This window comes from Myotis nattereri, assembly GCF_964212035.1.
Source record: "Myotis nattereri genome assembly, chromosome: 3".
Taxonomy (NCBI): Eukaryota; Metazoa; Chordata; class Mammalia; order Chiroptera; family Vespertilionidae; genus Myotis; species Myotis nattereri.
In genome coordinates, this window is record NC_138077.1 from 43,356,875 (window position 1) to 43,369,856 (window position 12,982).

A 12,982-nucleotide genomic window follows, 5' to 3' on the forward strand; every position below is an offset into this window, starting at 1 on the left:
CCGGATCAGGGTGGGGGTCCTGCTGGGGTGCCTGGCCAGCCTGGGTGAGGGGCTGATGGCTGTTTGCAGATTGGTCATGCCCCCCAGTGGGAACCCTCACCCCATGGGGGTTTGGCCAGCCTGGGTGAGGGGCTGAGGGCTGTTTGCAGGCTGGCCAAGCCCCCCAGTGGGGACCCTCACCCCATGGTGGTTTGGCTAGCCTGGGTGAGGGGCTGATGGCTTTTGCAGGCTGGCCACAGGCCCTTCAGGGTGGGGGGCCAGACTGGGGTTCCTGGCCAGCCTGGGTGAGGAGCTAGTGGCCATTTTCAGGCTGGCCACAGCTGCGGGCTGGAAGCAGGTATCTGGGATTTATTTATGTTCTATAATTGAAACTTTCTAGCCTTGAGCGGAGCCCAGGGTTAACAGGGCAGGCGGGAAACTTGGCTTCCTCCATTCCTGGGGGCACCCCAAGCCTCCTACTTGCTCCAGCTTCATGGCCACCACCATCTTAGTTGGGTTTAATTTGCATATTCACTCCTGTTTGGCTGGTGGGTGTAGTGGAGGTATGGTCAAGTTGCATGTTTCTCTTTTGTTAGATTAGATGATTTCCCCAATTGACGTTTTTTCTAACTGTCTAAAAATATTTCATAGTTTGAGAAATGAACAGATGTTTAACTTATCCCTCAGTTGGTTTGTAGTCAGAGAACCGTGATTCTGTTCTTACTAACAGCTTAAGTATACAAATATGTGAGTCTGGATTTCAAAAAGAGAAGACAACAATAACTTTATTCCCTTTCTTGTTTCTTAACCAATACAACCAAGAGTGCATTTCAGAATATCAGAAATCTTTATCATTTATGAACACTCCAACATAGCTTATGTTTATGAGTTTTGTAATGATGGAAAGTGCAATTGGTTGCCTTCATTTTGCAGTTGTGGCCATTTGTATCACTCATTTTGTCTGCAAAACAAAGAGTGCACCATAGAAATTGAAGGGCAAACAAGATGGACATGCTACAAATGCAGCTCAAGTTACAAAGCAGGAAAATTAAGTGAAAATTCATCTGAAGTAAAAAAAGGAAGGATAACTCCATCACAGGTAAGACTTGCTTTCATGGCAAAATGGGGATGGTCTTTTCTTATAAATGTCTTGTAAGCCTGGCCTCATTTTTTGCAGGTCCTATAGGCTTCAGCAAATTTACCTGATGAGAATCTAGTGCATGACATCTGTTCAGTTCTACGTAGAGGAGAAGAGCGTCTCTTCCCTGTCCAGCACTGAAAAGCAGAGATTTGAGAGCAATTTTCTGCCCTTGAAATTTTTATGGTCTAGTTCAGTGGTCGGCAAACTGCGGCTTGCGAGCCACATGCGGCTCTTTGGCCCCTTGAGTGTGGCTCTTCCACAAAATACCAACTTCTATGCATGGGCCACGAAGTTTCAATCACACTTTACATGCGCACCTGCACGTGGTATGTTTTGGAAGAGCCACACTCAAGGGGCCAAAGAGCTGCATGTGGCTCGCGAGCCGCAGTTTGCCGACCACTAGGCTAGTTGAAAAGAAAGATTACATACATCTGCTTGCTTAAGATCCTTTGATAAAGAGGTCAACAAGTACAACAGTCACACTGCTAATGAGGACCTACCTATGTGCTGAGGCATGCAGTTATTTATTTATTTATTTATTTATTTTTGTGCACACTAATGACCAGACATTGCATAACTTAATACATGATCATCTCCCAAATCCTACACCCATCCAGCACCACACCTAATTATTAGAATATTATTGACTATACTAGAGGCCTGGTGCACGAAGTTTGTGCCGGGGGGGGGGGGGGAGGTGTTCTCCAATCTGGGACCGCTTCGGGGATGTTTGACTGCCGATTTAAGCCCGATCACACAGGGATCAGACCTAAACTGGCAGTCGGACATCCCTCTCTCAATCCGCGACTGCTGGCTCCTAAGTGCTCGCCTGCCTGCCTACCTGCTTGATCGCCCCTAACTGCTTCTGCTTGCCAGCCAGATCGCCCCCTAACTGCTCCCATGCCGACCTGATTGATGCCTATCTCCTCCCCTGCTGGCCCAATCGCCCCCAACTGCCCTCCCTGCCGGCCTGATCACCCCCAAATGTCCTCCCCTGCAGGCCTGGTCACTCCCAACTGCCCTCCCCTGCTGGCCTGGTCACTCCCAACTGCCCTTCCCTGCTGGCCTGGTTGCCCCCAACTGTCCTCCTCTGCTGGCCTGATCTCATCCCCAACTGCCCTCTCTTGCTGGCCTGATGGCCCCTAACTGCCCTCCCCTGCCGGCCTGGTTGCACCCAACTGCCCTCCCTGCCGGCCTGGTTACCCCCAGCTGCCCTCCCCTGCCAGCCTGGTCACCCCCAACTTCCCCCTCTGCCACCCTGGTTGCCCCACGCAGCCTGCTGTTCAGTCATTTGGTCGTCCTTCACTAACCCCCTGCCGGCCTTGTTGCCCCAAGCAGCCTGCTGTTTGGTCATTACTGTTACTGTGACGGCTCCTGGACAATTTGCATATTCCTCTTTTATTAGTATAGATTCCCTATGTTGTTACTTTACATCCCCATGACTATTCTGTAACAACCAATTTGTACTTCTTAATCCCTTTACCTTTTTCTTCCACCCCCCAACCCCCCTCCCATCTGGCAACTAACAAAAAGTTCTCTGTATCTAACAGTCTGTTCTGTTCTGCTTGTTCATTTTGTTTGTAGATTCCATTGTTGATAGTTATGTATTTAGTGCCATTTTATTGTTCATACTTTTGATCTTTTTTTCTTCTTCTTCTTTAATAAGACCCTTGAACATTTCATGTAATACTAGTTTTGCAGTGATGAACTGTGTTAGCTTTTTCTTGTTTGGGAAGCTCTTTCACTGTTCTTTGATTCTAAATGATAGCTTTGCAGGTTAGAGTGGTCTTGGTTAATAGGTCCTTGCTTTTCTTCACTTTTAAGTAGGGCTCATGGACAAGGCACATACACAGGTGCTCTGTGCATGGTTTTCTCAGCTGGGTAACTTTCTTCCAAGAACTTGATGCAGTAGTGTTCATGTGAGGAATTTTCATTGCATTTGGAGTCTGACTAATGGACTAGATACAGTTATATTCATTTTACATCAAATTATTATTATTTTTTCTTCATAGGCAGGCAGTGAGCTGAGTTTGAACTCTACTCTTAGTAGCTTTTGGGAGAACAGGACTTGACACCATGAGGGGCGCAGTGTGGAGGCGGAGCAGTTGCTAGGGCTGTAACTTGATCACTGTGCTGTTCTCAGTTTGCTTCTTTTTCAAAGTGAGAAGTGGGATCACATTTGCTGTTTCCTGCTTTTTACCGTGTACCACCCTATGCTGTAGTCAGCCTTAGCATTACATGAAAAGTTGGCCCTGTTGTTGTTGTCTCTTATCTTTGTTTCATCAGCTTTTGGTGTTGAATCAGAGGCAGACCAAGTAAAACCCCCTGACCTAGTTTCTCCCTGTTAACAGTTTGGTTGGTAGGCATTCATTTGTATATTCACCCATTATATATGGAACAGTGTGCCAGGCCCTGCTAAGTGCTAGGAATACAATAGTAGACAAGACATTTGCCTATGGAGTTTATAACCAATCCTATCTAATAAAGAGGGAATATGCTAATTGACCCTCACGCCATTGCAAAGATGGCAACACCACAGCCAATAAGGAGGGAATATGCTAATTGACTGCCCCACCCTCAAAGATGGTGGTGACCACAGCCACAGGATGGCCGGCAGAGGAGGGCAGTTGGTGGCAACCAGGCCGGCAGGGGTGGGCAGTTAGGGGCAACCAGGCCAGCAGGGGTGGGCAGTTAGGGGCAACCAGGCCGGCAGGGGAGGGCAGTTGTGGGCAATCAGGCCAGAAGGAGAGGGCAGTTAGGGGTGACCAGGCCAGCAGGGGAGGGCAGTTGGGGGCGATCGGGCTGGCAGGGGAGGGCAGTTGGGAGCGATCAGGCCAGCAGGGGAGGGCAGTTGGGGGTGATCGGGCTGGCAGGGGAGCAGTTAGGCATTGATCAGGCTGACAGGGGAGTGGTTAGGAGCAATCAGGCAGGTGAGCGGTTGGGAGCTAGTGGTCACAGATTGTGAGAGGGATGTCCGGCAGTCGGACATCTCCCAAGGGGTCCCAGATTGGAAAGGGTGCAGACTGGGCTGAGGGACACCACACACACACACACACACACACACACACACACACCCAGTGCACGAATTTTGTGCACCGGCCTCTAGTGTAATTATAAACAGGTTTTGAAAAAGTGTTCTTAAGTAAGTTATTTCTAACACCAATTCTGTCAATTCTCTGGACTGAACATCCAACAATCCCATTCAATTCTGACACTAACTACCAGATATTAGTGTCAGAATCCCCAAGTTTAAAAGGAGTTCATTGTCATTAAACTGTCCTCACTACAGACACCAGCCGCAAAGGAGGTGTCCAGATTACCCACACTGTGGTCTGACTTTGCTAAATCAGGGATTTCTGTGACACCCCACCCCCTGCCCAAGTTTAATAATTCACTAGAATGACTCATAGAACTTTGGAAAATACCTTACATTTACCTGTTTATTATAAAGGATACAACTCAGAAATAGCCAAAGGAAAGAAATGCATAGGATGTGGTATTGGGGGGGGGGGGTGGTAAGGGTGCTTTTATAACCTCTCCCACATGACATCTTTGTGTATCAGTGTGCTCACCAGCCCAGGAGCACTTTGAACCTCATTTAGGAATTTTTATGGAGGTGTCATTATCTCTCTATATAAAAGCCCAGTGACTGAACGATGGAATGACCAGAACAACTGGTCAACCAGATGCTATGACACGCACTGACCACCAGGGGGCAGATGCTCAATGCAGGAGCTGCCCCCTGGTGGTCAGTGTGCTCCCACAGTGGGAACATCGCTTGGCTGACCAGGATGAGCAGCACTCCCACAGCGAGAGCAGCTGCTCAGAGGGCAGGTCCACAGCTGCTTGGCTGACTGGGATAAGAGGCACTCCCACAGCAGGCCAATCCCTGCAGGCCATGCCCCACCAGTGCATGAATCCATGCACTGGGCCTCTAGTCTATACTAATAAAAGGGTAATATGCTAATTAGACCGGGTCGACCACATCTTCCAATGTCCGACTTCCTTCCGGACAGTTAGGGGGCGACCAGGCCGGCAGGGGACCAGTTAGGGGGTGATCAGGCTGGCAAGCAGAGGCAGTAGGGGCAATCAGGTAGAGTGGTTAGGGGCGATCAGGCAGGCAGGAGGCACGTGATTAGGAGCCAGCAGTCCTGGATTGCAAGAGGTACGTCTGCCTGCCAGTTTAGGTCCCATCTCGCAGGGATGGTGCCTAAACCAGCAGTCGGACATTCCCCGAGGGGTCCTGGATTGGAGAGGGTGCAGGCCAGGCTGAGGGACCCCCCCCCCCCCCCGGGCACAAATTTCGTGCACTGGGCCTTTGGTGTAGTCATAATTGAGTAAATCATTGGCCATTGGTGATTAACTGAGTCTCTAACCCTCTCCCCTCTCCAGAGGTGGGGTGGGGGGAAGGGCAGGTTAGACCTTTCATGGCTTATCTTTCTGGTGACAAGCTGCCATTGTGAAGCTATGTATCGTTCCTAGACCAGACACCCATAATCTCATTAGCATGCAAAAGGCACTCTTATTACTCAGGAGATTCCAAGAGTTTTAGGCACTATGTGACAGGAACCAGGGACAAAAATCAATTTTTTTATTATGTCACGGTACTTACAGGTGAAGATGTTGTAAGAGCAGATAGCCAGTAAATCAATGTAGACATGGGAGATCATGGAAGGCTTCCTCAAAATGCCATGTTAGCTGCCCCTGAAGAAAAAAGGAAGCAAGTTGGACAAGTTTAAGTGCAAATATAGGCAGGAGGAGGAGTACTATAGGCAGAGGGAACCAATATATGGAACAAACATGTAGCATCTCTACTATGAAGCAAAGAACATGGAACTAGACATTGAGCGTGATTGGATCTAGAGGGGGAAAGAGAGTGGTATGAGATAAGACTAGTGAGATAAATAGGGACTACATTAATTATTTTTATGTCTGTGCTAAAGAAATAGAGAAGGTATTGAAGGGTTTTGAGGAAGGAATGATATGATCAGAACAGGGCAGTTAGGGGGCGACCAGGCCAGCAGGGGGGCAATTAGGGGGAGATCAGGAAGGCAGGTAGAATGGTTAGGGGCCATCAGGCAGGCTGGCAGTTTTTCAAAGTAGTATTTTTAAAAGAACACTGCAGAATTGAAAGGAAAGCAAGAATGGATATAGTGAGACCAAGAATATTGAAGTAATTTAGAGGAGAGAAGTGGTAACTTGTTCTAGAATGGTAGAAATTGGGATGAAGAAAAGAGTACATATTTGAGATGTGTTTGAGATGAGCACAAACATCAAAAAATAAGAGTTCATTGTTGGAGTTAGAAATGTGTACAGGACATAAAGGTAAAAGATGTTTAAATATGGCTTCCAGATTGAAAATTTTGTTAATTATACATCGAAGACACTTTCTTGTTTGCATTTAGGAAAGGAAAGACAGGTCCTGTGATTTCTAACATCTTTCCAAACCAAAACCAAATGCAGATGGGAAACTTTTATTTATGTAGATACTTAAGGCTTTACATCTTGGGACACTTCAGTTTTGTTTTCTTTTTCATTTATATCCTATGCATAAACAACTTTTGATTATATGCATATTGTGGCCTATTACCATTTAGATTTTTTTTCCTAGAGAGTGCTGAGAGACTAAAAGATTTTTTTCCCTTTAAAAAGAAATACAATTACGTATTATATATTTTAATTCATAATTACAAAGAATAAAATTCACCTTCTGCTAGTTTTGACAACCATCTTTACAGTCACAATAAAGAGCAGTATGGTTACTCCCCCTCAAAAGTTCCCTATATTTCTTTGTAGTCAACATCTCCCCACATCCTCAACCCTCGCAATCACTGGTCCATTTGGAGTTAATTTTTAATAGGGCGTTAGATAATGATTGAGGTTCACTGTTTTGCATGTGGATATACATTAATTGCCCTTATACCTTAGTAAAAAAAATCAACTCACTTTGGATGTGTGGGTCTGTTTCTAGACTTTCTCCTCTATCCCATTGCTCTATGTTGCTATCCTATCTCCAGTACTGTAGCTTTATAGTAAATCTGGATATCAGGTTGTGTCAATCCTCCAACTTTGTTCTCCCTTCTCACATTTGACTATTCTACTTCCTTTGCTTTTCCATATAAATTTTAAAATCATCTTGTCAATTTCTATAAAAATTGGGATAGAAATTTAGACTGGGATTTTATTAAGATTGTGTTGAATATGTAGATCAATTTGGGAGAGTTGACATTTTAATAATATCGAGTCTTGTAATTAACATATCTCCCAATTTACTTAACTCTCTTATTTCATCAGTGTTTTGTAGTTTTTGTCATATAAATTTATATATGTCTTATAAGATTTGTTTCTAAGTGTTTAATGATTTTGATGTTATTGTATATCTTACTGTTTTGTATTTTAATTTTGAATTGTTCATTGCCAGGATATAGAAATACAATATATTTTTGTATATTGACCTTGTATCCAGTAACCAGTGCCTTACTAAGCTTACTCATTAGTGCTAGTACTTCTTGTAGATTCTTTGGTATTTTCTACATATGCATATAATGACTTTTATTTTTTCTTTTCCAATTTATGGCTTTTATTTCTTTTTCTTTCATTATTGCATTGGCCTTCAGTACACTTTTGAATAGGAATGGTAAGAATTGACATCCTTGCCATGTTACTGATCTTCTGGGGTAGTGTGCAATTTTTTATCACTGAGTATGATGTTAACTGTGGGCTTTCTGTGTGTATGTAACCTTTATGTCATGTTTAGGAAGTTCCCTTCTATTCCATGTTTTGCTGAGAATGTTTTCATGAATCAGTGTTAAATTTTGAAGCCATTTACACTACATTGCTTGCCCTGTTCCCTCATCCCCACACCTCATACAGAGCAGAAAAACAGTAATCTATTTCATTGTCTTTTCTCCTGCTTTCTCAGAGGATCTAGAAAAGATAAATTATTTTGAAATTGTATTTACATGTCAAAGTCAACTTTATGTCTGAGGCCATTCCATTCTCCAGGATAGGAGAGATGACTCAACCTTTACATTCTTTAGGAAACTCAAGTAAGATTACTGACCAGATCCTCTTGAAAATCTCTTGTCTGATGCTTCCTAATAGTGAAGTAAGCTAGAATGAGAACTATTTGGGATTTCTTAAATTTTCCTCTAATTGTCTGTCTCACTTGTTTTTGTTTTTTTTTAACCAGTATACTGTAAAAAGATCTAGACAGTGGTTCTCAACCTCCTGGCCCTTTAAATACAGTTTCTCATGTTGTGACCCAACCATAAAACTATTTTCGTTGCTACTTCATAACCGTAATGTTGCTACTGTTATGAATCGTAATGTAAATATCTGATATGCAGGATGGTCTTAGGCGACTCCTGTGAAAGGGTTGTTCGATCGCGACCCACAGGTTGAGAACCGCTGATAGTAGATTGGTAACACAAGAAGGAAAGAAGAAATTTATCAAATATGCTTGAGATGTGTTTATGCTTATATTCACAACAACCTTTGAGAGTGATATAGTCCCTGTTTTACACCTTGAATATTTGAATTCAAGTTTGTAGGGCCATCTTTACCCCCAGTTTTCCTGCCTCCAGCCTGTTCTATTTTTAGCATTCTGGCTTTATTGAAACATGGTACTGCTGATTTCTATGATACATGCATACCACATTGGCTGTGCTCATTAAAATTTCTTACCATAGTGTGAACCAGTCACATTTTTTTTTAAATCCTCACCTGAAAATGTGTTTTTTATTGATTTTAGAGAGGAAGAGAGAGAAACATGGATTGGTTGCCTCCTGTATGCACCCCAACCAGGGATCAAACTGGAAACCTAGGTATATGCCCTGACCAGGAATCAAACTGCAACCTTTTGGTGCATGGGCCAACGCTCCAACCAACTGAGCCATCCAGCCAGGGCAGCCATTCACATTTTTAATTTTAAAAAATTTAAAGTGAAATGAAAATGATAGCTTTTATTAAACTTTATTTCATAAAATTTTACTTTGCTCTCTTAATTTCCTTTGAAAATCTATGAGCCCTGGTTAAGTCCCTAGCCAATGTATGGGGTTAACAGAGGTGAGGGTCCCAGTGACTCTAAAATCAAGCTGAGACTGCCAATCAGCTTTCACCTGTTGCTGTCTACCTCCAAAAGATACTGAATGCATTCAAAGCTTCTCACTACCTTTGTAATGTGATCCTTCCAATAAGTAGCTTTTTATCCTTTTCTAAGACTTAGGATAATTGACTTTTTACTTCTTCAGTTTCTGACTCCAACTCAGTAGGAGGCAACAGTTACCCTTTCTTCTTGCTGCTCCTTTTCTCACTTCTTTTTTTCACAGCTGGTAAATAACTCTGACATATCAGGTGCCTTCCAACAGATTTGCACAGACGTGATGAAAGTTATTCCCCCCAGAAAGCCTGCTTTCCTCTGGAATAAGCACTTTTCTTATTTATTTATTTATTTACTTACTTACTTATTTTTAATTGTTTTTTTTTAAATTCCTCACCCGAGGATATTTTTCCATTGATTTTTAGAGAGAGTGGAAGAGAGGAAAAGTCAGGGAGAAACATTGATGTGAGAGAAACACATCGATTGGTTGCTTCCTGCATGAGCCCAACCAGGGCCCCAGCCTGGGAGGAGCCTGCAACCGAGGTAGGTGCCCCTGACAGGAATTGAACCTGGGACCCTTCAGTCTGCAGGCTGACGCTCTCTCCATTGAACCAAACTGGCTAGGACAGCACGTTTCTTCTTTACAAAACAGGAAAAAAAAAAGTCTCGGATTTCATTCTTTGCTTACTTCTTTTCCCCTGCTCAGATTTAGAGCAACTCAATCTGAAATGCAAGTCCACAGAATAGACCTGGCAAGTCTCTATGATTCTCTGTTTTGATTTCGCTACATATTACCCACAGCTGAAATACTTGGAGTAACTAATTTCAACCGACGAACTCATCTTTCTATTTTCTCAGCAAATGTTATTTTGGTATATAACATAATTTAAATTTATCTTTAATTATTTATTTATTAAAATTATAGTAGCAACTAACCATCTTCATTGGCACTGGTAAGCATTAAAAATAATAACTTTTGGGCAATGTAAGAAACATGCCTCTGATTCATCTTTATAGGAAAGAAACAGCATGTGGCCAGGAGGTTACTGAATTTCCCCAAAGCAAACAGGATGTGGGAGGGTGGAGATAGGATATGAGAGCTGTGCATGTGGCTAATAGCACATTTTCCAGGAGAGTCCCCTAAACAAACGGAGGTGGAGACAGCTAGAAAGGTCTCAGCCCAGAATTTAAATGGCCCAATGGAAGACAGCAAGACCTAGGCGATATATGACAAAACAGGTGACCAAATAGTACTCAGCCAATGAAGAATTGGAGAAGGGACTGAATAAATAGGCTATGTTCCCTGCCCTACCTGTGTTCCTATACAATGGGCGCCCACTCTGAGAGTGTTACTAAAAGTCTCGCTTTCACCATATTTCTGTTTCCCAGTCCGTCATTTGAAATTCAGACAGGTAAGCCATTTCTCACAGTCAACAGGCAACTTGATATAAATTCAAAGAAACATAATTGGACACTTGCTAGATTTTAGTTTTAACATGATTATATTATCAATGGGGCTTAGAGTTCTTGAGAGCTGATAATAAACTAACACACTATTATGTACCAGAAACATTCAAGTTGTTATTCCTTTTAAAAACCTCAAAAAACAAGAGCGGTAGAGACTCATTGGAAAGTTTTTTGTAATGTACTAGGAGCCCGGTGCATGAATTCATGCACCTTGAAAGGAACTGTGGGCCGCGAGGCTGAGGTGGGCACAGGAGCTGGTCTCGGCCCATCCTCTGCGCCTCCGCAGTCCCCAGTCCCCTGTCTGCCAGCAGCCCCACTCCTGCCGCCGCCACTCCCACGTGCCGACAGCGCCAGCCCTACTTGCACCCGCTGATGGCGCCTAGCAGTTGGGATCAGTGCCAGGTGCTGGCTGCAGGTGTGAGTGAGGCCAGCGCCGGCCCCGATGGCCCCTCAGGACCAGGGAGAGGTGGAGGAGCCCTGAGGGGCGATCAGGGCCGGCAACTGTCACTTGCACCCGTTGACTACGCTGAGCAATAGGGACCAGCTCCAGGCACCCGCAGCAGTTGCAAGCAGGGCCAGTGCCGACAGCAGGTGTGAGTGCCAGGCGGGACCATAGCGTTCGGGAGCAAAGAATTTTCAGTAACCACCAGAGGCTCACCCCGATGACATCCCCAAGGGCTCCCGGACTGCAAGAGGGCGCAGGCCAGGTTGAGGGACCCCCCAGAGTGCACAGATCTTTGCACCAGGCCTCTAGTTCTTTAATAATCACAGAAGGAGATAATTAAGTGAAATAAGCTGATATTTTTTCCTGCTGGTTGAAGTGGTTTTTATTTTGTTGTTTTTAGAGTTGCCTAAGAAAATGTTTTATCTTTTGGGGTAAATTTATAAATAATGTCAGAAGGAAGTATTTAAAACTTCCAAGAAATTATTCAGTAAATGACATTTATTTATGCTCAGTGATAATTTTCAATTAACCATTATACATTGCTTTATTTATTTTGGATTTTCACTATAAATTAGAGATTTGGTTTACATGTTATTTAATGAAATAGGAACACTAATATTAATACCTTGGTTTCATATGTCCATTTTCAAATAATATTAGCTCCCCATTATAAATATGTTAGATTGAAATTAATACTAAAAAATGAAATTTTAATTTTTGGTGATAGCATTTCTCTAAAGAATATTTTCTATATAAGCTTACAGATTAAGTGGAGATTAATATATCTCAGAAGTATAGAGAGATGATGAATGATTCTAACATAAATGAATGTTTTTGAGACTTGCCCATTTTTCAATCATCTTATTATACTTTCGTATTTTTTAAATATATTTTTTATTGTTGATAGTATTAGAGATATCTCCCATTCCCCTCCTCCTTCCCCTCCCTCCCTTCAGCCCTACCTCACCCCACCCCACCTCAGGTCTTCACTACCCTATTGCCCTTGTCCATGGGCTATGCATACAAGCATATAAGATCTTGGGTTTATCTCTTCTCATTCCCCCAACCCCACTATACTATAGTATCGAGTAATTCATTACTTCAGCCAATATTTAGTGTATGCCTACTTTGGACTAAACACTATTCTTGTTACTAAGTATACATTGATGAACAAAAAAATGTAGTTCCCACCATCATGCAGCCTACCTTCTAGTAAGAGAGCTAGACAATAATTAAACAGTATATCAAATATATAATTTGAAATTGTGACAGGCATATAAGTTCTGTGAAGGGAAAGAAGAGATTATTATGGGAAGAATAGCATGAGGGGAAACCTACTTTGGATTGGGTAGTAGGGAATATCTATGTGCAGATTGACGTTTAAGCTATCATCTGAAAGATAAGAAGGTATCAGCTCTGGGAAAAAGATTATAAGCCAGAGAGAACTGAGGGGGGGGGGGGGTGCAGGGAGTGACTTGTTCAAGGAACTGAAAAAAGATCAGTAGCTGGAATACAGTGACTGAAGGGGAACATGGCAAGGAATGGAGTTGAAGATGTAGGCAGGGCCAGATCCTGAATATCCTGTCAAACTCTAGGAGAAATTTAGTTTGTATTCTCGAAATGAAAATAGAAAGGATTTAAAACAAGGATTGATATGATACATTGATTGTGATATTGGAAAATGGATAGGCAGCAACATCTTATTAGCGGCCAAGTCTTCACCTCTTTGCCAGAGCAATGTAACAATCAGATTCCTAAAGTTTTATAAATTTGTGAAGTTCCCTTTGATGCAGAAAAGGCTTAAGTCCAAGAGTCTGAAAGATGGCAATAGTACCAAGAAAGTGTTTCC

At 43.1% G+C, this 12,982-nt stretch overlaps 1 protein-coding gene across 2 annotated transcripts in view; it reads left to right on the top strand.

Moving 5' to 3' along the window:
* VPS8 (VPS8 subunit of CORVET complex) overlaps positions 1 to 12,982 on the top strand; it is a 263,787-nt gene that overhangs the window by 205,769 nt on the left and 45,036 nt on the right. For both annotated transcript variants that reach the window (XM_081086229.1, XM_081086230.1), the window contains one exon: positions 913 to 1,078. In XM_081086229.1, coding sequence (XP_080942355.1) covers positions 913 to 1,078 — 166 coding nt within the window. The remainder of the gene's footprint in view (positions 1 to 912; positions 1,079 to 12,982) is intronic.